The 27810-nt window shown below is 43.2% G+C and overlaps 2 protein-coding genes across 2 annotated transcripts in view; one reads left to right on the forward strand and one right to left on the reverse strand.

The window, feature by feature from the left end:
* Nucleotides 1-21347, reverse strand: part of VCAN (versican) — a 112156-nt gene extending 90809 nt beyond the window's left edge. Inside the window, 3 exon segments of the mRNA XM_049108292.1 lie at nucleotides 2221-2598; nucleotides 7967-8042; nucleotides 21295-21347. Of these exon segments, the coding sequence (XP_048964249.1) occupies nucleotides 2221-2598; nucleotides 7967-8036 (448 nt within the window). The 5' untranslated portion in view covers nucleotides 8037-8042; nucleotides 21295-21347.
* On the forward strand, nucleotides 9231-25343 carry LOC125754814 (collagen alpha-1(I) chain-like). The gene is made up of 7 exons (XM_049108118.1): nucleotides 9231-9281; nucleotides 16718-16956; nucleotides 17300-17688; nucleotides 18346-19775; nucleotides 20186-20545; nucleotides 20661-21254; nucleotides 25140-25343. The coding sequence occupies exons 1-7, from the start codon at nucleotides 9231-9233 to the stop codon at nucleotides 25341-25343; spliced, it is 3267 nt and encodes a 1088-aa protein (XP_048964075.1).
* Nucleotides 25344-27810: the final 2467 nt, after the last annotated feature.

Raw genomic sequence — 27810 nt, forward strand, 5'->3', positions numbered from 1 at the left:
AAATAAATAAATAAATAAATAAATAAATAAATAAATAAATAAAAGAGTCTTATCACAAGGGCACCTGGGTTAGGATTCTGACTCTTGATTTGGGGTCAGGTCATAATCCCAGGATGGTGAGATGGAGTCCCACTCCGGGTTCCATGCTTAGTGCTTGGGCTTCTCTCCTTCTCCCTCCGTCTCTCCCCTCACTTGCATGCATTCTGTCTCTCATAAACAAACAAATTTAAAAAAAAAAAAGATTGTCTATGACCACTTTTTTGTTGTTGTTGTTGTTATCCAGAATGAACTTTGGTTTCCAAGATACCTCCCACTCTCATTTTATTCTTAATAATTCCATGAGGTTGACGACAATCTATATCCCACAGCCAGACGAGACTGTCTTCCACATGCCCATTATCTCCTCCCAAAGACAGGTATATGCTAATAAAATAACTACAGGGGTCAGGCTAGCCATGTTGTAGATGAGCACTTCTGAAAAGTGTCAACACAAGAAGACCAGCACAGGCACCAAGTAGATGTACTGATAATTAACATTAACTTTCCCATTTCTGATATTGCAATGGAAAATTCATCGAACGCCTTTCAGAAAATTTGTACCTCTACAGAACTACGTTAAAACTGTCAGGAAGTATATATCGTGCTATCTGGTAAGTATGAGGTAGTTTATGATGATCTCTAAGGATTAGCAAGAATTTGAATGGTTTTAAATTAGTCTTATGTCGATCAAAGCTTCAAATGGTCCTCTTGGTAATTAAAAATCTTCCCTGTGCACTGAAGACTGGCAGTAAGGGGGCATAAGAGGGCCTCCAAGAGCAGGGCAGGGCGTATCAGCGGGTGTAAGTATCTGCAATTGTTGGGATAATTTGAAGACCTCATGGGGCTAAGGAGATTAAGTAGAGGATTTTCATTGTTTCAGAGGGGCAAGGGGCAAATCCACTGCTAATTCTTTAACGATGAAAATAGTAAGAAGTTGTTAAACTCCTTTTGGGATTTTAAAAACATAAATATAAATTTATACATAGTGAGTACCTACCACTACTATATATATATTTATTTATAATTCATTAATAATCTATATGCTTATACAAGATATAAATATAACACACACACATAGAAACACACACACACAAAGAGAAATAGGAGAACATCAGTAGAGCAAAACAATCCTAGGCTAAGATAAATAATAAAAAACGCTAAAAGAATGAAAAGCCCAGGTTACTTAGTGAATGCATGGACAACATAAAAACAGATTGGTAGGAGAGAGTAACAGAATCTGAACATAAAAGGATGTACAGAAAATTAATTCATTGCATCTGAAATTCAAAGTATTTCCTTTTGGCTACACAAGAAAGTTTTAATAAAACCCTTTGTATATATTTCTGAAAGGTAAATATTTTATAGGGAATGGAGGGATGGAAGAAAAATCTGTTTCATCATGTCTGGGTATTAGAATTGTGCTTAATAACTTGCCAAAATATTCTGTTTCCAAGAGCTATGGTATTATGTGTGTACCCAATTAAAGCGATTTTTCTTTGCTTTGTTTCCTAACTTAAATTCAAATGACATATAAACCACCACTGAAAGAGGGCTAAAATGAAAATGCCTCATCGCAAGACTTAATATATAACAGCTAGTGTATTGACCTTTAAAAAAATTTTCACTGAGTTTTATTTTGATCCAATTCGAATGTTTATCAAGTCCTGGCCTTTCTAAGGCACTGTGATACGCACCATGATACTTGTTAGGCACCTTAATTCTCCAATTTATATTTCTTAAAAAACAAACTCAAAGATTTTTATAATCACGCTAGGACAGTGAGAAAAAAAGAAGAAAAGGGTGTGTGTGTGTGTATATGTGCATACACACACACTGTAAATATTAAACTGTCGATCAGCCTTCATGGTATCAAAAATGATCACTGACAGGTCTCAATAATGAAGTAATAATTCCTGAACTATTTCTCATGGCTTGAGGTAGTCATCATTTCCATGATACTGCACTTCACTGTATTGAATCAGTGACATTGCTGTGCCAAAAGGTCACCTTCCTTGACCCTTGAAGAAATAACAGCTCATGTCTGGTGAAAGGCACGAACTGTTGAAACGACTGTTTCTTGCACTTGTCTAAGTGTGAACTACAGTTACTTCGGGTGCTGTTTCACAACACTTCTGGACCAGGCGTCATGTTACACTACTGTCACAGTTTGGAAAGCCTTACCGTCCACCGCCAACGATACCGTGTCTTGTGTGTCTTCAATCCCGTACATGACGTCGCAGCGGTACTGGCCCGCGTCACTGGCACGCAGTTTGACCATGGTGAGGGAGGCATCACCCACCACCTCAGCATGTGTAGGCACGGACACCCTTCCTTGATAGCCCTGACCAATCTTGACATTCCCATTTTGGGCTACAAGGACGGTAGTCTCCTTCAAATCCTTTCCATTCTTGTCCAATTCAATCTTAGACCATTTGATTCTGAGAAATTCGCTGGAGGTGTTGTAACTGGGCGGTAAGGTAGGCATAGTGGAAAAATGGCAAGGTAGGTTGACTTTTCCAGACAGGGAGCCCTTAACAGGTGGGCTTTTTTCCACTTTGGCTAGAAGAAAGAAAAAATACCAAATTATCAGTCCTTAACCTCAACTGAGTCTATTCAATAAGTGAATGGATCAGAAACCTTACCTTCCTTTGGTTGCATCTTCAATATGTGAGATAATTAGAATGATTATATATACAAAGAATAGTACACAATTTTTAAAAAATATTTTATTTATTCATTCATGAGAGACACACACAGAGAGAGGCAGAGACACAGGTAGAGGGAGAAGAGGGCTCCATGCAGGGAGCCCAATGTGGGACTTGATCCCGAGAATCCGGAATCACACTCTGGGCTAGAATCAGACACTCAACCGCTGAGCCACCCAGATGTCCCAAGAATAGTATACGATTTTACGAACGTTTTACAATGAAGACAGGGATTGATAATGGTCAATTTTTATGTACTAAAAATATGGCATTTACTTTGAAGTATTTGTAACTTAGTGTTCAACAGAAAAAAACAAGCGATAGAATAAGGCATATATAGGGAGGCAAGCGATCAAGGGCAAAAGGAGACTAGAATCAGTAATGCAGATTTGAAAGACTGGACCAATGTTAGGAAGAGCAGTTGAAGGACAAATTTACATCTATGGGGTCAGGAGAGGAAAATCATTTAAGATAACTGCCATATTACCTTAGAGCAAATGAAAATAAAATGCAAACAGGAAGTGAAAATTTTAAAAAGTACCTCAGTAGACTGAAGCAGGAGGAAGTCTAACAGTTGAAGAACCTTCATTTGGTTCAGTGTTTGAACCAAAGGCTTTCATCATAATGACAAACCCAGCTGCAAACACTTTGCAGTGAAACACTGACCCTCAGTTGTATCCTGGGGGGTGGAATTTTGGTCTGTTCACCTAACCCACCTGAAGTATTAATCTGAACAATGTCCTTCTGTTTAAGCCCTAAACTTTTAATGAGAATGAACACCTCGACTGCAATTTAACACTATCACATGTAAAAGAAATGGTTTTTTACAGGAATCCATCCCTCTTTCTCTTCTTTCCTCCCCATTTTCCAGTTCCTGCTAATTGGCTAGATAATGTGTTGGCAATAACAATAGAAATTACGGGGATGCCTGGGTGGCTCAGCTGTTGAGCATCTGCCTGTGGCCCAGGGCATGAGCCTGGAGTCCTGGGATCGAGTCCCACGTTGGGGTCCCTCCAGGGAGCCTGCTTCTCCCTTTGCCTGTGTCTCTGTCCCTCTCTCTGTGTGTCTCTCATGAATAAATAAATAAAATCTTTAAAAACAACCCCAAAACAATAGAAATTATGTTGACACATAAGCAATCTTCATGAAAATATGATGAACAATAGTAGCCTGCAGATGGAGTGAAATAATAATTCCTAATTAAAGTGATGTGTGTCTAACAATTAGTGTATTAGTAGTCAAGGTATCGGTAACACACATCTGAATATAGCCATTCATTGGAAATTATTTAGCTGTCAACATGCACTGAGGATTCAGTGGGCTATAAGTTATTTTGAAAATTGCAGGACGATAAGGAGATACTGTGGAGTTTAAGAAAAAAATCATCTCTATTGTTAAAGACTGATATTTAACTTCAAAAAGACTGGTCTATAAAACCTTTCATATGATACAAATAAATCTAAAATAATCAATACAGTATTGTATATATAGTATTTCTGACAGAAATCTCTTACATATTTCTCATTTATTATGGTTATTGCTGTCATGCACTTGTTTATCATCTTACTAATCTATATATAACCTGTCCCAAAACAGGATTGAAGGCACTTAAAATTAAATAAAAATAAAATAAAGTATACTATTAACTGCACTAAGTTATTAAGATCATCCTCTTCTTGGAGTATAATATCAAGGGAACAATTCCATTCTGTTTAATCCTTGGCTTACAAAATAGATTCTCTTACATAAAGCTGACCCTCAGAGTGAAGCTAGTCCAATCCCTTACTAAGGATTCTCCCCTGAGAGGAAGTGACATTCAACCTCCCAGCTGCCTGGTGACAGACCTGGGTGAGAAGGCATGTCTCCTCAAAACTAATCAAGGCATCTTTCAGCTTTGGTATTTATTGGTTTCTTCCCCTGTCCCTAGTTCCTTTGCAAAGTCTAGACCCATTCTATTTCTATCCCATCCTATTTCTTTAATTGCTATCTACACTGACAGCTGTTAGTAATTTCATGATCTTTTAAATAAATCTATAAACTCCACAGGGTGCTCCCTACCTGATTCATAATCCTTTAATTTGGGCCCCATTAGGGAAATGAAAACAAAGTTTGTTTTGTTTTGTTTTGTTTGCCAAGAATAGGGGTTCTGAGAAGGGAAGGGGTGAGAATTCTGTGATCTAAATTCTCCTAATTTACATTTATCATATGTCCTAGGAAATCTCTTCTTCCTTCCTGGAGAATTATTTAGATGATTAACTGCACCATGAACAAAGTATTGCTCTTTTAATGCAGCATAAACAGCTTTACCATCAACCTCAATTATGATAAAAATGATGAGATTCTTTATCATCTCCTTAAAAATGAGCTTAAGATAAACTAACGTCCAATCCCATAATATGTATTACTAAATTATAATTCTTTTCATAATTTTAGATGTGTAAAGGCAGAAACAAGATTCAGTCCAATCTATCCAGTTGGGTGGCTTTTGAAACTCAGAGCATTGCTCAATAACTGTGCTGTTATGAAAAAAATATATTGGAACAAAATGATGTCAAAAGGCAAATTTCCCAAGGGTTATTTATTGTGCTAGATGTTTATAGATACAAGAAAATTAAAAGCTTCGGTTGGATATAAATATATATTCATGTAGAATTCAGTCTTAACAACAGGATTAATAAGAAGCTGTGTGGTCAAGTCTTTTGTGTATAAAATCTTGAGTCTTAATGCATGGGTCACAAGAACTAAGTTCACTGAATTTAAATATTTTAAGGAAGAAATTTAGTAGTTCAGAAGATAATGTTTATAGATCATGCATGTTTTTTAAAAAATGCTACCTGCAAGAACTAGTCTGCAATTGTGAACAATGCAAGTAATAAAAATGAATGTTAACAAAAAGTTCACTGTTTCCACTGGATAGTTTGCGGTCAAAATGAGTAGAGTAAGGGATAAAACTCTGAATAATCAATTATCTTTCATTCTCTGTCACTAAATTGTGTGGAGAATGATGTAAATTCCATCTACACAATTTGACCAAACACACACACACACACATACACATCCCTTGGACAAATAAATGTCAGATTGAGAATATGGGAATTTATTACTCTCTCACATGATAAATTATCACTCTCTTGTTCATTCATTTACTCATAACTGTGCATCACTCATTCACTTATATTAGAGGAATATCCAAACAACCAAGTCAACACTAGATAATCAATATAATAGGTATTGTTAAAATGCAGAGCTCTTCATGCATTAAAATAAAGCCAATAACCAGGGGACAAGGTATTCATTAATGTTACTAGTTATTGATCTTTTGAGTGCCTAGGAATAAACAGAAAAAGGCTTAAGATGAAAATACTTGTGTTGACTCATAACAAGTTACTGCAGTGTATCCCACTATGAACTTGGCAAATCTGATTTATATGAATCTTATATTTCAATTTTTACCCATCATATGAAAAACTTAAGCTCTTCTGAAATCAGCCCCCAACCAATTACATCTCTTAATCATGATCACAGATTTACAAAGAACTTGATTCTTGGCATAAAGTATCATACAGTGGTTAAGAGCATGGACTATGGAGCCTGACTGCCTGGGTTCAACTCCAGCCTCCATGACTAATCTTCTATAGCTATGCCTCCAAAGCTTTTAATGGTACACTTTCCTCATCTGCCAAATAGGGAGAAGAGAAGCATCGCATCTGTCTCATTGAAGAGTTGAGATTCAATAAATTAGGCAAAATATTCAGAAGAAGGCCTGACATGGAGAAATTATTCAGTATCACTACCTACTATTACTATTTTAAAATACTGCCAAGGAGCTATATTGTGTTTTTTTCCCCCCTATTGTTTGTGTGAGTTCTTTTAAGCAGAAAGTCTGAAATCTGTTTTAAGAGTCCCTCAAGGTTCTCCCACTCTTCTCTCTATTATTCCCCTTCTGTTACTACCCATCTAAACCAACTCCATTTTCCATATTTCCCTTCTGTGTTCTCTGTTGTCACTGGAGGATATTATCCTTCCCTGTCTGTGACCTTCACTTTACTTCCTGAAAACAATGAAGAAGACACCACCTGGGCTGTTCACAGATTGGTGGAGTCTAAACTCTGACAGCCATCTTGGTCATTCACATCTTGGTTTAAATGTTACTTATTCAAAGAGGTCTTCCCACCTTCCCCTGACCTGGGCCATTCTTTATTATATCACTCAGTTTTATTTTCATCAACCTGAAAGTACTTGGACTGTTAGTTTACTAGTTTATTGCTTGCATCATGTAAGTAGGAGATTGAGTTTAATGAAATCTAGGACAATGTATGGCTTGTCCACTGGTATATCCCTGGGCACCCATAATGTAACCTGACATATAGAAGGTACTCAAACAATATTGTTAGTGAGTAGATAAATGAATGGATAGGGGAATGGATGGATAAATGAAATGATACTTAAGTTTTGCGTCTTCAAGAGTGAATTAAAGAGGAACTGTAGAGAACAGGAGAAGGGACTGCCAAGCAGGAATTACAAGTAGAAAACCAAGGAATATTGAAGTCTATGTGTGGAATTGCAAATTAGTTCAGAAAGTCTGAAGTATAGAGTAAGGGTGAGAAAGAAGTGGAGGCTGAGTCTAGAGAGGAACAGATCATTGAAATTCAGGGCAGTATCTTACCTCATGGAATATGGTCCAGGAATTTGGAATTATAGAACCTTCATTAGGCAGATATATAATTTAAAGCTGAGAAAGAACCGTGCATGTGCACTTACCCAGTTACTTTGAGAAAAGTGAAGCAAAGCAAAGCAAAGAAATATAGGTGTGGGTAAAAACTTGGCTCTTAGCCTGTTCTTTGTCTTTTTGACTCTTCTTGTACTCTAGCCTCCTGAGGGTTTGATAGGCTTTCTTTTCTTTACAGGAAAGTCCTTGAGTATATTGAAGAAGATGGATTTTAAATAAATGCCCAGTGCCATATATGAGCCTTTTTGCAGCCTGAAAGTAATCGGGGAATTTACTGAAAACCTACTTGCCTCTTTAGCATCCTGTTCATTATTTCATTTTGATTGATTGATTGAAAACCATTTATTAAATAAAAAATATTTTAGCTGAAAGTGTTCAGCACTATAAGACAATGAACAGATAAAAAATTATTTTAGTGACACCATATTGCCATTCCATGCCCTGATACTTAAATTTTTATTTCACTAAGCACCAAAGAAATTATCACACTCACCTTTATGTAGCGCATGGGCTGCTATTAAGGTAGAGCACATCCATAAGATGCTCTTTATATTTATCAACATCTTGTCCTAGAAATGAAGAAAAACACAAAGAAAATCATAAGCATTCAGGTTTGTGGTGGGCCAGAGATCATATGCTATTTGTGCAGCGTATGTAATAAGAGTACAAAGACTAGCTCCTCTTAGATTGTAAAAACAAGAGAGAATTTGTAATAGGAAAAGTCATCCTGACACTTTAATTATTAGTTTGACTCTCACTCAGTGTAGTAGCTACTAAAATAATCCCAGAACCCACTTTGGGAACATATAACAATATGGATGTGTGGGGTGGCCACGACTGGGTAGGCTATAGAAAGAACAATTAACCACAGCCAAGGAACTAGTGGCTAGGAACTGGCACAAAGAGGGAAGGGTGACCACAGTGTCAATTTAGAAACAGGAAGCTGGTCACAGGGTACAAGAAGATGAAGGAACAATAGGGAGAGATGTTGAAAGAAGGGGAATCATATCTAATGTGAGGTGAAGGAACATGGTGGTGGTTCCCGCATTTGGTATCAAAATAGGGAATAAGGGCTTCAGCAGGCTTTTTAAAGCACAGACTCAATTTAGTTTCTAGGAGGCTGAACAAACAAAACAGATGTATTATAAGGAGCTGTTAATTACAAAAAGACCAGTGCTTGCCATGAGTCTTAAAGCAGTTCCAACAGTTCTAAGGTCTGAAGGGTGAAAAAAGAAAGAAAACACTCTGTTCTGAGAGTCAAGAAACCCTGCCCTGGCTTTGCCATTAATTTATTGTGTGCCTTTGGGGAAGACATTTAACAGTCTGGGTCTCAGAATGGTCCCTTCCAGCTCGAGTTTCTACGAAGCTGTAATTATAAGGCGGATAAGTACCAGTGTCGGGGACCATCTGGAAAGCAAAGAGCCAATCTCAGAAGAACTGCAGATTATTTGATGCCCATGCTTGTTCCCTTCTCAGTTACATTTAGAACTATTCTGTAACAGCCATTGTTGGTTGGCTATCTGGTAACCATTCCTCTTTCTCCCTTCTAACCAAACTGTGATTCCATTCTCCTGTCTACCCTCCTTCACCCAGCCATACCCTTTAGAGGAGCCTAAGTCAAACCCAGCCCAAGGGAATGATCCTGATTATCCTAAGTCAGTCACACTCTCCCATTCCTCTAGCCAATGATTGGTTTTGGATGAGTAGATGATGCAGTTTTAACTGATGAGATGTGAGGGGAGGAGGTGGTGGTGGGGATGCTCCTGGGAAAGGTGGAGGTGGAGGGGATGGTGGAGGTGGAGGTGGAGGTAGGTGGAGGGGATGCTCCTGGGAAAGGTACATTCATTAAATAGAAAGAAAGGAAGAGACGGTTGCTTTTCTTCATTGACACAATAGGGTATTTTTTCTCCTACTGTTATGTCATCTTGCATCCATGAGTGTGTAAGATAGCTTCTGGGGATGAGGTTAAGAAAGAATCAGGAGAGCTGGGGCTTAAGCCCTCAACCATTCAGCCTGGAGTAGGCTGTACATCTGAACTTTTTCTATGAAATAATAAACCCAATATAAATTTGTTATTTATACCCAATAAAATGAGGGATTCTTGTTACTTGCAGCTGAAGGTACGGACACATTTGAAATGGTGTACTAAATAACTTCCTAATATCTTCCTTAGAAAGTATATAAATTCTGGATGATTTAGGAAATCTAGATTGAAAAGAAGGAAATGCTATAAGAATCAAGTCCAGTTTGGGTTCAAGTTTGATTTCATTATTATGACATTACTCTTTTTTTCCATGATATTCTCCATTTGATTGCTTTTATTTTATTTATCTTGGAATAAGTGTTAGAAGTTCTCTACAACAAAATCCTAAAGAGCATCTTTTAAACTTAATAAATTATGTATCTATTTTCCATCTCTAAGCCATTGACAACTCACAATGAAAAAGCACACAGTTGATAATCCTTGATACAGATTAACCTTGAAAATTAAGTTTATTATTCATCATACCATTACTGGGATATATAGTAGACACTATTAAACACAAACTAGAAATTTTGGTTTTTACATTCCTTCTTTTTTTTAGATTCTATTTATTTATTTTTAAAGAGACAGAGAGAGAGAGAGAGAGAGAGAGAGAGAGAGCCAGGGGGAGGGGGAAAGGAAGAAGCAGATTCCCTGCTGAGCAGGAAGCCCCACGTGGGGCTCGATCCCAGAGCCCTGGGATCATGATCTGAGCCAAAGGCAGACGCTTAACTGACTGAGCCACCCAGGTGCCCCATTTCTGTATTTCTTACAAATACTACAGCAACTAGGAAGTATACACCTATATTTCAATGTTATTACAGTATTTCAGAAAAAAATTAAAGATCTCAATTCCACATATTATGTAGTTTAAAGTTGCCAAGGTGAAATTTCAGGTTGTATCATAAAAAAATCTATTAAAGAGGGATCCCTGGGTGGTGCAGCGGTTTGGCGCCTGCCTTTGGCCCAGGGCGCGATCCTGGAGACCCGGGATCGAATCCCACGTCGGGCTCCCAGTGTATGGAGCCTGCTTCTCCCTCTGCCTGTGTCTCTGCCTCTCTCTCTCTCTGTGACTATCATAAATAAATAAAAAATTAAAAAAAAATCTATTAAAGAAAATGCATTCTTTCAGTATTAACTGAATCTAAGAAACCTTTTTATAAATATACTTATAAACAATAATGTCCTATCATAATTAGAGAAAAAATTGTCCTCAGTTTTTTTTTTTTCTTTTCTTCAAGAAACTTTTATTTTCTAAGCATAATGTTAAGTCCGGTCTCAACTTGAATTTAAGTTCTGAATCCTCTACTAATACTCTGTGATTTCGGGTAAATTACTAGCTCTCTCATTTTCACTAGCTTCTTTATTGTGAAAAGTAGTACTTAACTGTTGAATGTGAGGATTGATAAAATAATGCATATGAAATATAGCTCAAGAATACACAGTGTATTCAGTATTCAATAAAATTACTAGCTAATTCAGGATTTTTTACAGATGTTCTCTTCCTGCTTTCATATCACTAATAGTAAAAAGAAAAGTATTTGAAGCTCTTGGATTTGAAAGTTATGACTTGGGTTACCACTATAGAAGCAATGGGTAAGTTTATGCTTATAAGACAATCCCCTATAACTTTTGCTAGGTGCTTTGAGTCATTACTTGTAAACATGTTTTATCCCCTCTGTAGAACAGTAGGCTCTGTAGAACGGACCTAATATCACATTCAATTTACTAATTCCTGTAATATTTCCACAGGGTCAGCTTCAGAGTAGACCCTTGTGGAAGGTTTATAGACCAAATGCAGGATCACTGCCTCCATTTCTTATTCTAAGAAATGGCACTTTAGAGCAAAGTGCCAACCTCTTGAATATGGGCAAGTAAGCTAATTACACCTGAAATACATTTAAAACAGTACAGTTGACTATTCATCATGTCACAATGATATCTGATGTTTATCAGTATTTGGAGTGTTGGATCTCATAATAAAATCAGAGACCTTGACCCAGGAATGGGTCTTCTGCATCCTAATTTCCGATCTAAGACTGATACTCAAAGTCTAACTTTTTCTGCCTTGCTCATTCTTATAAAAGTGTCTTTCCTTTTTTTTTTTTTTTAAGAGAGGGAGGAAAATGGTCTTTCATCTACATCACGAATATATTCATCACTTGCCTTAAAACTGCCTCAAGACAAGGCTAGGGAAGGAATCCAGTGCATTAAAAATACAAGGGAGAGATCAATCATGTTTTAAATATATTTACATAAGTATATTTGAATAAATTCCCAACATTTAAAAATTGGAGTTGTCATAAGCCTCAGATCACTTTGAAAAATCAGATCAGGGATCCCTGGGTGGCTTAGCGGTTTGGTGCCTGCCTTTGGTCCAGAGCGTGATCCTGGAGTCCTGGGGTCGAGTCCCACATCGGGCTCCTGGCATGGAGCCTGCTTCTCCTTCCTCCTGTGTCTTTCCCTCTCTCTCTCTCTCTCTATCATAAATAAATAAATCTTTAAAAAAAATCAGATCAAACAAGTCTACATACATATTCTTGCTGGCCAGTCATCAGCACTAGGCAAGGAGCAGGCTCTCACCTTGGCTCCATGCACTCAAGGTCATCACTGGCCCCACTGGGCTTCTCATCCATTGCTACTCCTTGCCTGTTCCCTGTAGGGAACCTGAGTTTGCAACACTTGATTTAAACAATGGTCATTTATTTCTTTAGTAAATATCTCAGAATGCTTTTATTGATCTTAACTACCTTAGAATTACATTTCTGTGGACTCTTCCTTGGAGTCTGGGGGCACTCATTCCATTTCTCCAATTCTCTTAAGGCTATGTTCACGTTCATGTTTGTCAAGGCATACTATCTACCTTCTGCATTTAGGCCTTACTAAATAGGAAACTTTCTAAAACCTCCTTTTTTTTTTTTTAGCACCACTCTAACCCCCACTTATATTCTTTCCTCTTCCATGTCAGTCTTGTAAGCATAATCTGCTAGTGATAACAAGTTTGTCTGCATAGAAAGACCTGGGAGATAGGAAAGCCAGTGTCTATATTTAGCCTTCACTCTAGTGAAGTCAATAAGAAGAGGAGAAAGTCATCGAACAATCAAGACACAGTTGGTTGAGGCTGTTTAATTGCCTGGGAGACACAAGAGACAAGGTTAACAGGACACCTATCCATGAGAAATGTCTGCAAAGACGGTAAGCGTCATGCCAAGGATGGGCTGCCTTGACTAATCTTGGGGAAGATCTGCTGAGCAAAGGGTGACTTAAGGACACAGAATTAGCGATTTTGTTTTCTAGTCTTCAAAATCGTTACCCTAGACAACCAGTTGTCTAGGACACCTCAACTACCTTCCATTATTGGTATTATCTACCATTTTGCTCTTTGTGCTTTCTCACAGAAGAATCACTGCAACGCAGAGAGAAATTTCATGGTTTAAACAGGTAATCTTATATATTTACTTCACAGGAGTAACTGTGCCATGTGAATTTATCACTAATCTGTGACTAGATTCCTGAACTGGGACTGAGCTAAGCTTTTTCACGTCATTGTCCTTTAGTACTGCTCTTTTCTCTGCCTGGCTAACCTCTTCCTCATTACTCTTTCTAAAACACTGCACTCTCTATTCCCTTTACCATGCTCTATTTTCATCATAGTGTATATCATTTTACATATTTTATTTGGGGGGGGAGGGTGAAGGATTGTCTTTCTCTACACACCATAATATAAGTTCCAGAAGAGCAATCTATGATGTTTTGTTCATGCTCAGGATACTCAGTAAGTGTTTGCTGAATGAATGAATGAATGGATGAATATGCTCAATTTTTTTTTTTTTACCTAATAAGTTGCATATTATAAACACTATCTGGTACATTCCTTTCTTTGTTTAAAATACACTGTACTTCGGAAAATGTTCCAAATCGGCAAATATAGGTTTTTTTGCATTGTTTTTAACAACTGTATAGTTCTCCATTAGATGAATGCAGCATCTTTTATTTCACCACTTCCTATGATAAGGCTTTAAGCTGGCTCCAGATTTTGCTATTAGAAACAATGCTGCAAAGAGCATCTTGTCCATTTGTCTTGGGGGACACTTGTACCAGCATGTATATGACAATATCCAGAAGAGATTTGCTGGGTCAAAGAGTATAAGCATTTTAAAATTTTTCTGGTAGTTATTACCAAATCATTTTGTAAAAAAGATGAGCCCATTTATATTTGCCACAGTAGTATGTGAGAGATCCACTTTCCCCACAACCTGGCTGAAACAAACTCTCATCAAACTTTTTTAAATGAACTGCTGTGATAGATGACAAAACAGTAATAGTGCAATACATCATTGCTTTTTAATTACTATTTCTTTAATTATGAATGAGGCTGAGCAATTTCTCATATGATTAAAAACATATTTGTTCTGCTAACTGCCTATATATCACATTTGACATTTTTGGATAGACTGGGGTCTTTTATTTATTTATAAAAGCTCTTGTTATATCAAAAGAGTTATTAGCTCTTTGTCTCTCATATGTTGCAGATATTTTCCAAATGTGTTGCTTCTTTTTGTGTAAAATAATTTAATTATTATTTACTCATATTTATCAGTCTTTTCTAGTATGGTTTCTGGATTTTATCTTTTGCTTAGAACAGGTTTCTCTACTTCTATGTTATTATTTTAAAAATTCTATAATATCCTCTAGTTATTTTTAATTTAATTTTTTAGAGAGTGACAGAGAACATCCACAAGCAGGGTTGGCGGGGGGGGGGGTGCGGAGGTGGAGGAACAGAGGGAGAGGGAGAGGGAAAGAGAGACTCTTAAGTAGGCTCCATACCCAGGGAAGAGCCCCCCATGGAGCTGGATCTCATGAGCCTCAGATCATGACCTGAACTGAAACCAAGAGTAGGAGGCTTAACTGACTGAGCCACTCAGGTGTCCACTCTTGTTATTTTTCAAATGTCATCTTTACATCTTGTATTTGATCATCTTAACTTTATTTGAGGATAAGAAATAAGGTAGAGGTTGACTCTTATTCTGAGTGGACCAATCACTTGTCCCCAGATTATTTGTTTAATAATCTTTCATTGCCACTGAATTTCCATGTCTATTTTAGTCTATTTCTGGATTCTGTCTCCTATTCAGTTAAATTAGACAAGTCTTAAGGCAAAATGCTCCTAACTCACTTTATAGATTTAGTAGGAAATACATGATTTAGGTACTAGTGTTTTTATTGAGATTATAGAATTAGATCAATACGAGTCCCATGGATATAATATTAACACCACTTATTTATACAGTTTTCCATTTGCCAAAGCCTTCTCACAGTATTCACCCTTTTGATGTATATAACTGTATATACATTTAATAGATTTTGACATCAAGCTTTTTGATTCAAAGCCTAGTGTTCACTCTACCACACACAGGTAATAGCAACTCAGTGACTTAATAATAAAAAAATTATTGCTTACATATTATATATGTGTTTATTATAAGCTCTGTAATCTCATTTTTATAGAAAAATACCTCTTAAAATTCTTAAAAGAATGAGGTAGGATATATATACGTACAGAAATGAGGTAAGTTTAAACCCAGATGTGCATTCATACCCTTTAATAGATGATAGATCTATCCAGAGGAGTTTCAGGAAACATTAAGAGGCAAACATTGAACAAGGACACTTGGCACGGACCATTGAAATACAACCACCTTGGCACATTCAATGATAAGAACCTACCAGAGCCAAAGGGAAAACAAACAAACAAACAAACAAACACAACAACAACAAAAACCCTGGGAGAATATATATAAATATAATATAAATGCATAAATGTATATTTATGTGGGGGTGGAGAGGTGGCTGCAATTTACTGAATCTAGGCTACTAGAGGAGACGGCAAAAATTCACTAATTGAAATGGAGCTTGACCAAGACATTTATCTCTACTTCCTCTTGTTCTGATTCCTAATCAGAGGGAGTACACGTCTTCTGTTTTCTGGTAAAGAAAGTATAGACCTATGCAACAATCAGCATGTTTTCTCAGACTAGAGCAGCTCACCCCAACAATGAACGTTTGTGAGTCCTGTTTTCTCTAGGTGGGTGGTAAAATAATCACCTACTATAGTACAGTCACTGAGTCTTCTCAAGAGAACCCTGTGTCTTGAGAAGTTGGGCTCAGTCACAGGGCAATATCCCATTTTAAATACAGTGTCTAGCGATGTCTGTCCACGAATAAAGGCAACAAAACTGTTTAAACTGCAGTAGAAAAGAAGAGCTTGGTTATATGACTATTGGAAGACAGCCTTGGTGGATCTCTATGTCCTCAAAGGCTCTGATGCTCAATTAGTGACCAATTATCAAACTTATGCATAATAATAAGGTGAGGAAAGAGAGAACAAAGACTATATTTTTAATATTAATAATACCTGTTTTCAGGTCCTTTGCAACAAAACTTACAAGCATGCAGACATAGGGACCTTAGAATATCAGAGACATTCTCTTCCAGTTTGTACGCAAATTGGAGGAAACCTACACCTGTTAACATATGTATCTTAGGGGATTCTTGTCAAATTTCATTTTTTAAAAAATCAGGAAGTACAGTTTAGGAATAACTTTTAATTTATCTACTAGAAAAAAACCAAAAGTTTGCATTCTGACATAAATCCTTTGATGGTCTTGTTCTTATCCTCTTTGCACCACCCACAAGATTAAGGACTGTGGACTTCCTGCTGGAGGAAGTAATTGCTCAATCACTTTGGAATCCATTGGAATCCTTTGCTTTATTAGCTTGGACAAGCACATACAATTGTGAAATATTCCTTTCTTTCCTGAGAGATCGCACTAAAAGTCAGCTCAGCCCTTCTGCTTGATATGCTCTTGCATCCAAGTTACATGTTCTCCCAACTGGAAACCGATTCCATCTCAGAAAACCCCTTGTTGCTCCCACTGAAGCCTTCCCATTTTTATCTTAAACTCACAGCACCCTATTTTAGGACTTCACATGAGTACTTCCATGGCAGGCTTGGCACAGTTGACCAGCAGTACTTAAAATACTTTCGGTCACAGCTTTTAGAAGGAGTCAAAAAGAAAGGGAAAGAATATCAATTAGATCTCAGAATTTGAGATCTCAGGGATCCTTAAAACCCTGTTCTTCTGAGGTAAAGCGAAGAAGCGGGAGAGTTTAAAATGCAGCTCTTAGCGGCAGCGTCTAGACTACGCCCCGTTCTCCCAGGTTACGGGCTCAGTCATTTGGTGCACGTGTGCGGAGCTCCCTGCGGGGGCCAGACCCGCGCTGGCGCTGCTGATGCCCCGGGCCGGGGTGCAGTCCCACCCCTGCACCCCTGCACCCCTGCACCCCTTGGGCCCCTCTCAGTCCCGTCAAGCGGCAAGCGTCTGCCATCTAGACCCCCCTTATGACAGTCTGGAACGGGACTACCCCTGTACGGTCCTAAAAGCAGTCTTTAAACAGACGTAAACGTATTTAGAAAGTCAATGTATGGACCACAGAAGAAACTTGTGTAATTTTTCTGCCAAAAAAAAAAAAAAAAAAGTTTGCTTGGAGTAAATCTTTACCTCCTCCCTGCTGCATGGCAAAAACTCCTACTACCGCTCCCAAGAAGCAAGAAAAAAAAATCGAACTGTTAGTGTTTAGCAGCTTCAGGACAGAAGTCCGGTAGCCTCCGGTGCCCGCAGCCCAGGGGCCGGGGGCGCGGCCGCCGAGCAACCACCGGTGAGCCCCGCCCCGCCCCGCCCGGGCTAGGCCCCGCCCCCGGGCAAGGCCCCGCCCCCACCGGCCTCCGGGCGGGGCCCCGAGGCTGGCGCTGCGCCTCCGGGCTGGGCCGGCCGCCGGCTCTCCGGAGCGCGTGTCAGCCCGAGTCACGCCCGTCTCGGCCCGGGAGCTCCAGCTCCAGCTCCAGCCCACGTGGCGGCGGCTGGCGGCGGCGGCGGAGCCCGGGGCGCCCGGCGCGTTCTCACTCTGCGTCGGCCGAGCGAGCGGGGGTCGGCCCGAGGCCCCGGCCCCTCTAGGGGCTGCTCTCCCCCCACCGCCCCTCCGTCCCTGCACGCGCTTTGGCCGCGTCTGTGGTCGCTTAACATATGTCTGCAAACGGGACGCGAAATTCGGCCTCACACCTCGAAGCGCACCCTACGGGTCCTCGCCTCCTAGCGACCCTCAGCCCCTTCTCGCTCCTTTCTTCTTTCCTGGTCCCCTTCTTTACGCTTCCCTTCCCTCCCTTCCCTCCCTCCCTCCCCTTCCCTCCCCTCCCTCCCCTTCCCTCCCCTTTCCTCCCTTTCCTCCCCTTCCCTTCCCTCCCTCCCCTTCCCTTCCCTGCTTTACCTCCCCTCCCCTTTCCCTCCTCTCCCCTCCCCTCCCTTTCCCTCCTCTCCCCTCCTCTACCCTTTCCCCTTCCCTTCCCTCTCTCCCCTTCCCTTCCCTCTCTCCCCTTCCCTTCCCTCTCTCCCCTTCCCTTCCCTTCTCTCCCCTTCCCTTCCCTTCTCCCCTTCCCTCCTCTCCCTCCCTTCCCTCCTCTCCCCTCCCTTTCCCTCCCCTCCTCTCCCTTTCCCCTTCCCCTCCTCTACCCTTTCCCCTTCCCTTCCCCTCCCCTCCCCTTCCCTTTCCCTCCCCTCCTCTACCCTTTCCCCTCCCCTCCCCTTCCCTTTTCCCTCCCCTCCCCTCCTCTTCCCCTTCCCCTCCCTCCCCTCCCCTTCCCTTCCCTTCCCCCCTCCCCTTCCCTTCCCTCCCCCTCCTCTTCCCCTTCCCCTCCCCTCCCCTCCCCTCCCCTCCCCTTCCCCTCCCCTCCCCTACCCTCCCGGCGCGCTCCTGCCCTAAACTTCCACGATGCGGTCTTGACGTTATGGCAGCTTTGCGCGGCCCTTTCTTTGGCGGGACCCCGGGGTGGGGCCGGAGCGCCGGGTCCAAGCGGCCGGGAGCAAAGCGCTCGGGGCCGTTTCCGGAGCGTGCAGCCCGCGCGGGGGCCCGTCCACGCAGCGCAGCGCGGCCCGGCCGGAGCGGGGCCCCCCCGCCGACTCGGGGAGCAGGCTCGGCACTGCGCGGACGCGCGGCCTCTAGGGACCCCCAGGCCCCGGGTTCACGGCGCGGACCCGCCGCAGGCCCGGGCGGGGGCGCCCTTCACCCTGAACCGCGGCGCGGGGGCGGCTCGCTGGGGGCCCGCGGCGGGGGAGGGTCCGGCGTCCGCCGAGCCCGCGTGGCCGTCAGGGGGCGCCCGCAGCCGCCCGCGCGCCGCGTTCCTGGACCTCTGGGCCGGGCCGGGCCTCCGCACGCCTGCGGGGGGCCGGTCGCGGGGAGCCCCGGGCGGGTCGCTCCGCCCCCGCCGGCCCGCGGGCCCGGAGGCTGGGGGCTCGCACTGGCCGTGCATCCGTCCGCCGTGGGGAGGGGGCCGGGGGCGAGGACACCGAGCCGAGGCCGGGCGCGGGGCAGGGGGCGGCGAAGATGGAGACGGGGGGGGGGGGGACACAAAGATGGGAAGGGGCCCGGAGGCCGAGGCCGGCGGCCGTGGGGCAGTGGCGTGCGCCCGCGGGAGGCTCTCCGCGCCGCGCGCACCGCCCTCCCGTGGCATCTCCGGGGACCGGCGGGGCTCGCAGGGGCGCAGCGGGCGGGAGAGCAGACCCTGGGCTGTGACACGGCGGGTGCCGCGCTCCCCGCTGCCTGGCGCACGGGCCTCCGCGGCCGGGGACGCGGACTGCGCGGCGGGGCGGCCCCGCGGCGGCCACCCACCCCGTGCCGGGCGGCGGGGCGCTGCAGCCTGGGCGTCCGCGGGGCTCCCGGGCCGCCGCACCGGCCGGCCGAGTTGCTCAACTCGGGGGCGGGGGAGCTGGAGGGGAAGGCGGACCGCGGGAGCCGGGGCGACGGCGACGGCGACGGCGCCGGCCCGAGCGGCCCCAGATGCGGGTCCCCGCGCCACCTTTGTCTGCGGAGCGCCCCGAGCCTCCACCTCGCTCCGCGGGGTGACATTAAATTCTTGCACCCCGCCGGGGCTTCCAGGCAAGCTTTTCCCGCCCAGGCGCTCTCCGGGCCGCCGCGGCCCCACCCCCACCCCCACCCCGGCCTCCCCGGCGGCCCCGGGCTCGGCGCGCGGGACAAAAGACCCCGGGGGACCGCGCGGGCCCCGACAGCCCCCGGGCCGCCCCCGCCCCCGCCCCCGCCCCCCGCAGCCTGTGCGGCCGGACGCGGTCGCGGTCGCCCAGGTCCCCCCAGACCTGCCGGGGGCCCGGGAGCCAGGTGGCGGCCGGCGCGGCGGCTTCGGGGACCGGCCCGCTCGCGGGGCCCCCGAGTCCCCATTCAAACTTTTGCCTCGAGCAGGTTAACAAAAAAAAAAAAAAAAAGCCCAAGATGCCAGCGGTCCCTCCAGCTCGGGACCCCACGACTTTTCGCAGGGTTCCCCGCAGTCCCCTTCCCTCCCTTCCCCCAGTTCCGTTAGTCCCTCGACCCCCACCCCATCCCGGGCTTCTTTTGTCTGGATCTTTTTCAGCACCACGGTCCCTCGGCGTTGCTCTCTCCAAACGTCCTTCTCAAAGTTACCTGCATTTTTAAAAGTGCATTTATCTTCCTAACTTCGCCCTCCAGCTGGCTCTCTCTGCCTCAATTAAGCCTTCTCCCAATTACAAGGTACTTCGGTTTTCTAAGCTCTCTCGTTTTTGTTTTTTGGGGTTTTTTTCCCTATTTTTTTTTTTTTTTTTTAAGGAGGAACAAAAGAAACGTGATTACCTTGAAAGGCGGCTTATTGCAGTTTGGGGCGAAAAAAAATCACCGCAGCGCAGCGCGGAAGGGCTCGGTGTGGCCGGGGCGGGTCACCGGCGTCTGGGCGCCCGGGAGGGGTGCGGAGGTGCGGGGCGGCGCGGGCGGACGCGGGTGGCCGCAGAGCCGGGTCCCAGCGCGGCTCCCAGCGCGGTCCGCGGCCCCGAGCGCTCGCGGCTGTCGCTCCCGCCCGCCCGGAGTTCTTCCCCAGAAAGGCTCGGGGCAGCTCGCCTGCAAGTTCAAATGCGGGTTGTGACACCCATCATCATTATATCACTGTACCGTCAGCACCGAGGAGGAGACTCGGCGAGGAGGAGGAGGAGGAGGAGGAGGAGGAGGAGGAGGAGGAGGAGGAGGAGGAAGAGAGGAGGAGGCTCATTCACAGGCTCCCGAGGCGCTCGGCAGCTTCAGCCCCTCCTAGGAGCCCGGGCTTGGAAAGCAGGCGGAGGGCGGAAAGGACCGCCGGCCCCCTCCGCGGCACCCCCACCCCCCGGCGTCCCTGCCCCTCGAGAAGTACCAATGGGCTCGGGGACAGCAGCGCTCCCCCCCCCCCCCGCGCCCCGGCCCCCGAGCAGCATCGCCGCGCGCCCGGAACCCGCCCCCCCCGCCCCCGGGGCCGCGCGCTCGGGGCTGGGGGACACGAGCCCCCCGCGCTTCGGGGCCGGCCGGCGGCAGACGGCTGAGCCCCCTCAGTCCCTCCCGGGAGCGGACGAAACTCCGTAAAATCGGCGAAGAACTTGCTTACAGCGCGTTTACGCGGCCCCGGGACCTGGCTGTCCCATCAGAGCCAAGTGTCAGGCTTGCGCCTCCTGCCAACCTGAGCCAGACGCTGAGCGAACCAGACCCTTCCAAGCCCTGGAGAGGACGTGCAGGAACCGCCTTCCCCGGGAGCTGCCCGAAGCGGAGCCCGGCGTCGGAGCGCGATCCACAAAGAGCCCCTGGTGAAGGCTCGGACGGGAAGCTCCCCAGCCGGAGCCCCTGCCGGCGTCCACAGATCCCCCGACTCGGCCACTCAGTACAGAAGTCTAGACTTTGCTTTCCTCCTAATTCCTTACCCTCAATGTTCCAAAGTGTGGTGGTGGCAGGATATTTAAGAATTTTTCTGAGCAACAGAGACTCCTTCCATGTCCCGATCCCCCCTTCCTTGTGGTCAGGAAATGGGACCACAATCTTCCTGGAGTTCTTGTGATTTCTGTTTTCAGCCAGGCAGACCGACTGTGTAAACAGCATCAACACAAGGAAGAGTCCCCTGCATTGTGTTACAAAAGATTTCCTATAGGACCTTAGAGAGCAAAGGGTCAACCAGTTGACACAAAGGATTTCTGCCCCTTAGAAAAGAGGGACTTTGTATTTTCCTTTGCTTTGAAGTCCTGTATGAGTTTATACAATGGGAACAAAATAAGCCCAAGGTGCACATCAGTTTCAACATGGGGGGATCCTGGAAGGGAGAGCAGTATCTTCTTTTCACACAAACGTGGAAGTATCCTCATGGCTTTCTCTCTGCGGTCCCTACTGAGAAAATTATATCCGATACAAAAGTGATGATTAAAGAAAAAAAGTCCAGTTTACTCTGAATTCCTTTGAGTAGGTTGGCCTTAGACTCCTACTTTAAAACTTGTAGAAGCCTAGACTTCTGGGCACGCACGTTTATAATGTTTCTTTTCTTAAGTTTCTTTTGCAGGGTGTACGCATTCTGCAGGATGCTAGATTTTAAGCGAAAAACAGGTAGAAGTTTTGTAAGGAGAATTTCAGTCCTCAAAATGTGCATTTTCCATTTCTATTTATTTATTTATTTATTTGGTTCATTATAGTGAATAACATAACTATTAATTATAGGATTTAGGAGTCAATTTTTAAATGTTTTATGATGGTGTATTTATCCTTAGTATAGTTATTATACCATTCTTTTTTTTTAAGATTTTATTTATTCATGAGATACAGAGAGAGAGAAAGAGGCAGAGACACAGGCAGAGGGAGAAGCAAGCTCCACGTAGGGAGCCCGACATGGGACTCGATCCCAGGTCTCCAGGATCAGGCCCTGGGTGGAAGGCAGTGCTAAACCGCTGAGCCACCTGGGCTGCCCTACCACCATTCTTAACATTGAAGCTCTATTTCATTAAATATTTAGAAAAACAGCGTCACAGAACAGAATCAGATTTCAACCTTTACATTTAGCAGATAAGCAAACTAAAGCTCAGAAAGTGATTTTTCCTAAAGTCACACGATTAAAAGCAGAGCTGTTACCAAAATGCAACTCTTGACTCTGGATCCAGTGGTCTTTTCAAGCACTCTTCATAGCAACTTCATGATCATAGCAACTTCATGATCTTTCGCTCAAAACCAAAAAAAAAAAATCCTTTTTGAAATTATACTCCAGGCATTAGGATAGATCTTTCTCTGGGACACCCGAAGTGTATTTGATTGTTCTCATTCTTAAATCTGAGTCAACCTAGTTGAGTTCCAGAGCGTTTAAATGTCTTGCCCATGGCCACTTTCTAAGTGGTAGATCTGCCAATCTGAAGAGCTTACTATCATCTCTCCATTACCCCGCCCTCCCTCTAGAATACAGTTAAGTAAAACATTTCTACAAAGGAGACCTACGGCAGCTCGAGAAAGCAACTGATAGCAGATTAACATCTATTTTTAAGGAACTGTTAATACTTAACGCTCCTGTAAATAATGCCAACTTTACATGATGAGACATGATGAAAAATAAGAGTCAGAGACTACTTACATCCTGAGATATTTTCCTTTATCTTGCCAAATGTGTTTCTCTAGGCCTCTAACGTTTATAGTTCTTTATAATGTCCGCGGACATCCCAACTCTTCTTGACCAAGCAGTTCTACAGGGCAAAGGCGCTTTCTCAGGCAGACGTCACTAGCCGGAACACAGACAATTCTGAACAGCCTTATACCGCGTGCCTTTTCTTTACTTTGGCTTGTTACATTATTTAGAAAATTGAACACTTCTGCAGACTGTCAAATAATTAAAAATGAAATGACATCCTTGAATATCAGCTTGCTTTCTCTAAAGCAGATTTTCTCCTCCAGCTACCTATAATAGACAGAGAAGAAAAAGGAAAGCATACAAGGTACATTCAGAATAGACTAGAATAGACTCTACAGATGTATTATTTCTATTTAACTGTCCTTGAGGGCTTCTCCGTCTCTCTGCGTCTCCCTCTTTGTCTCTCTCTCTGTTTTTCCTTCTCCCTCCCTCCCTCTCTTTCTCCCTGTCTCTCTCCAAGAAGACAAAGGGAAGGACAGTTATTTCTGATTCTCTCATGTTTGAAAAATTATCACAACTTTTTGAATGGGAAAGCATATATGTGTAGCTTTTATAACTAAAACTACTTTGCCCATTACGCTCAAGTCTGAGTCAAACAGTAATTAAAATCTCATTCTGTGTATTCCCCCTTTAAATCATGTCCTTGTATTGGGGATGTTCCGTATGTAAACTCCATGGTCTCAGGTATAGATAAAGAAAGATCTTCATTCCCAGTGCTGGTGTCTACAGGAAACCAGAAGCCAGAAGCTGTGTGCCTTGCTTCGTTGCCTTGATCTTGTCTTCAGGACTTGGCAGAAGTCGGGGCGGGGGGTGGGGGGGGTGCAGTCAGCCAATGACTTGGACAACAAAGGTGTAGCTGGCAGGTGGGTGTCCAGGGAGTTTCACTATCTTCATCTAAACCTCCTTCTGAGCGTTAGGATCACATTTCAAGTCTTCTCCTTGTTTCCTGATGAGGTGAAGTGTTGTTAGACATGGTATCCTCTTTTGCTGCACTAAGGATGACAGGGTTCCAGTCCCACCCACATTCAGAAAACAGGTTCACATTTCAAGTCCCTGATCTGACTGACCTTAAGCACAGTGAAGCAAATATCCTCTGTGGATGGTGAAAATATGTGTCATTAAAAAATGTACCTTTAATGGTCTCCACAGTGCCTAGAAAAAGGAAGCCAACCTCTAAAACTGCTTCATTATTTTTTTTTTTCCTACAGGTTAGGGACAGATAGTTTATCCAACATTTTAAATCCTCTTTGGGTTTCTAGGAAATGCAGAAGTAATATGAGGTCTTTGTTGCCGTTCTTAAAAAAATAAAAGAAACTCTACAAAAGGCAAAGTGAGGGTGACAATCTCATTACTCTTTAGCCTGAAGTATATAAATGACTCAGAGAAATTAAGCACAGACAAATATCTTAAGAAAGCCATGAAAATTTTGATTTTTCCCAGAGCGAGACTGCTCCCCAACCCCCAAATCAAAATGTTACAGTAAAATGTTTCTTTCAAGAAAAGTTTTTTTTTTTTTTTTGTCTTTGCTGTAAATGTCCTGTTCATGGTTGGGCAGATTATTCCAGAACTTAACTGGAAGACCATCTACATCACGATGGAACTATGCAAGCCAAAGCCAAGTTCCAACATGGAGTGATGGGAAAGGCTGGGCTGCCCAGAGGAGATGACTTCATTAGGGAGAAGAGAGGCTCTGAGTCGGTCCACACGGCAGCCAAATGGCTCAGCACATCTGCACTCGCCCCCGGGAAAGCTGTCTGGAGCAAAGTATCAAAAATGCCATCACTTTTATAAAGAAAAAGATTAAGGCATAAATGAAGCAGTCCAACTAAACTGAATCAGAGACAGCATCGACCTTATTCCCTTCCTTAGTCACTTTCTCCAACTCCTTTCTTTCCCCCTTTTCCAGCCCTAGAAATATAGGTCACTTTTTATTAAGCATTTGTCTCACTGAATCAAGATGAACTGAAGAACTTGGTTTCTGAATACAAGGAAGCGGTAGAGATCTTACAACGCATGCGGTGGGCCAGACAACAGCGCAGAGGTTTTCTTAAGAGGCAAAACTTTCACGGTTGCTGTTTATGTTCAGTGAGTTACAGCTCCTATTTATTTAAGGAGAGCACGATGGGACCCAGAGATGAGAAATTTCATGAAAGCACCATGGATGGTGCAAAAAGCCACCACAGCATCATTAGTGTCTCTGGTGAGGTGGGAAGCAGGACTGGAAACAAGGAAGTTCTACATAGAAGAATGATTGGAGAACTCCGGTATCGGTGTCAGAATAAGGTGCAGAAGGAACATGCGGGCATTCTCTTTTAGATTTTTCAGCAAAAAAAATTGCAGGACTAGTCAAATGCCAGGGACTTTAGGCTTCTGTCAAAAAAATGTGAATGATTCCATTTTAACCCCACAATTCAAAGGACATTAAATATTTGCCATAGCTCATCAAGGGAAAAGGAGAGGAGAATATAAGACTCAGCAAATATTTATCACAAACAGGCTGCTCTCAACTTCATTTCTATGTCCTTTGTTCAATTCAACAAGCATTTAGCGAGCACTGTCAATGTGTACGGCTTTAGACCTTAGGCATTCAGGCATTATTCAAAAGGTAAGAACTACTTCTCAGCCTAAAGAATTTTATAATCTCTATAGAAAAATATGATTTATTGGCATAGCCAAGGTTATTATTTATCTATGTAATGACTAATGAATTTAAAGGGAAAAAAGCATCTGTGTGTGTGTGTGTGTGTGTGTGTGTGTGTGTGTGTGTCCCTGGGCTGGTCTAATCAGCCATCTTTTAAAAACACGTTACTCATTACAAATGGATCAGGGGAGAACGATAGCTCAACAAAATCTCCTTTACTGGAAAATCACTTGCATGCACATATTCTACTGACAATGAATTTGGGCATTAATCATGTTGCATATGAAGAAATTGTGTTTCTTATTTTTCCATAATAAAAATAGTTCACTAGATGTCACGTACTCAGAGTTCATTTTAAGTTTCCGAAGGTCTTCCAGAGTTGTTAAATCAAACCAAAGTTGAATGGTGGAAGGAAAGCATTAAAAGTCATCCTAGCCAGAAAGGAAGGTCAGGGAAATTGATCTAAGGACACTAGGGTCTCTGGCTGGGGGACATGAGTATCAAATGTAGGCATTAGAAAACAAGAGAAAAGAACAAGGCACTGAAACTTATTCTTTTTCTTAGTCATCATAAAGCTGAAATAAATTTATTTTAAATATTGTATTGAATTTACAGGCTTCCCTCCAAAATGCAGTTGCGAATGCAGAATAGCCCTTCCAATCCCCCATTTCTGCAACTCTTTTGAGAACTTTTGTCTCTTTCTCTCTGGCAGTATTTACCTTCGACTTCTTTCTCTCCCCACGCAATATCTATCTCTGCACCACCCCCGTCTTTATTGAGATATAATGAACATAGAGTATTATGTGAGTTGAAGGTGTACAATGTGATGATATACACGTATATACTGGGAAGTGTTTACCCCAATAAGGTTGATTAACACATCTTTTACCTCCATAATGATCATTTTGTTGTTGTTTTGGTGAAAACATTAAAGCTCTACTCTCATAGCAACTTTCAGGTATATAATACAGTATTGTAAACTATTGTCAACATGCTGTACATTAGATCCCTAGAACTTATCGTTTTTTTATACATATTTTTTTAAATTTTTAATTTATTTATTTATGATAGTCACACACAGAGAGAGAGAGAGGCAGAGACATAGGCAGAGGGAGAAGCAGGCTCCATGCAGGGAGCCCGACGTGGGATTCGATCCCGGGTCTCCAGGATCGCGCCCTGGGCCAAAGGCAGGCGCCAAACCGCTGCGCAACCCAGGGATCCCCAGAACTTACTCATCTTATAACTGAGTTTATACCCTTTGATCAACATCTCCCCATGCTCCCCATCCTTTAGGGCCAGGTGATCACCCTTCTACGCTCAACATGATAAAAAGGCTGGCCATGTACTATAAGCCCAGAGCTAACATCACATTCAGTGGTGAAGGTTGAAGACTCTTTTTCTCTAAGGTCAAGGTGCCCACCCTCACCACTCTTATTCAACACAGTACTGGATGTCCTAGCCGGTCCAATTAGCCAAGAAAAAGAAATAAAAGGCATCCAAATCAGAAAAAGAGAAGAAAAATCGTCTTTTTGTTGATGACATGATCTTGTATGCGGAAAATCCTAAAGACTTCACCAAGAAACTGTTAGACCTAATAAAGGAATTCACTAACGTTTCAGTAAAAACCAACATATAAATATCCATCGCATTTCTATATAGTGACACCTACCTGAAAAAGAAATAAAGAAAATAATCCCATGTACAGTAGCATCAAAAACAGTAAAGCTTAGGTATAAATTTAACCAAGGGAATTGAAGGATCTAAGTGCTTAAAACTATAAGACAATGAGGAAAATAACTGAAGATGATACAAATAAATGGAAAGATATCTTGGAAAAGTTAATATGGTGAAAATGTCCCTACTACCCAAAACTATCTATAGATTCTATGCAATCTCTATCAAAATTCCAATGGCATTTTTCACAGAAATTTAAAAGGAAAAACAAAAAAGCATGATATCATCTTAGTTTGGGCTCCCAGAGAGGCAAGCCCTGAGAGAAGGATTCAAATGCAAGTAGTTCATTTAGGAGGGCAAGATCCAGAAACATCTATAGAGAAGAAGGAATGAGACAGGGAAGGAAAGGAGGCTAGTGGAGGATGCATTTCAAGCACCCTGTCATTGTAGGCAACTGGAGCTTATTCC

The sequence above is a fragment of the Canis lupus genome, chromosome 3 (assembly GCF_003254725.2).
Source record: "Canis lupus dingo isolate Sandy chromosome 3, ASM325472v2, whole genome shotgun sequence".
In the NCBI taxonomy this organism is placed as follows: Eukaryota; Metazoa; Chordata; class Mammalia; order Carnivora; family Canidae; genus Canis; species Canis lupus.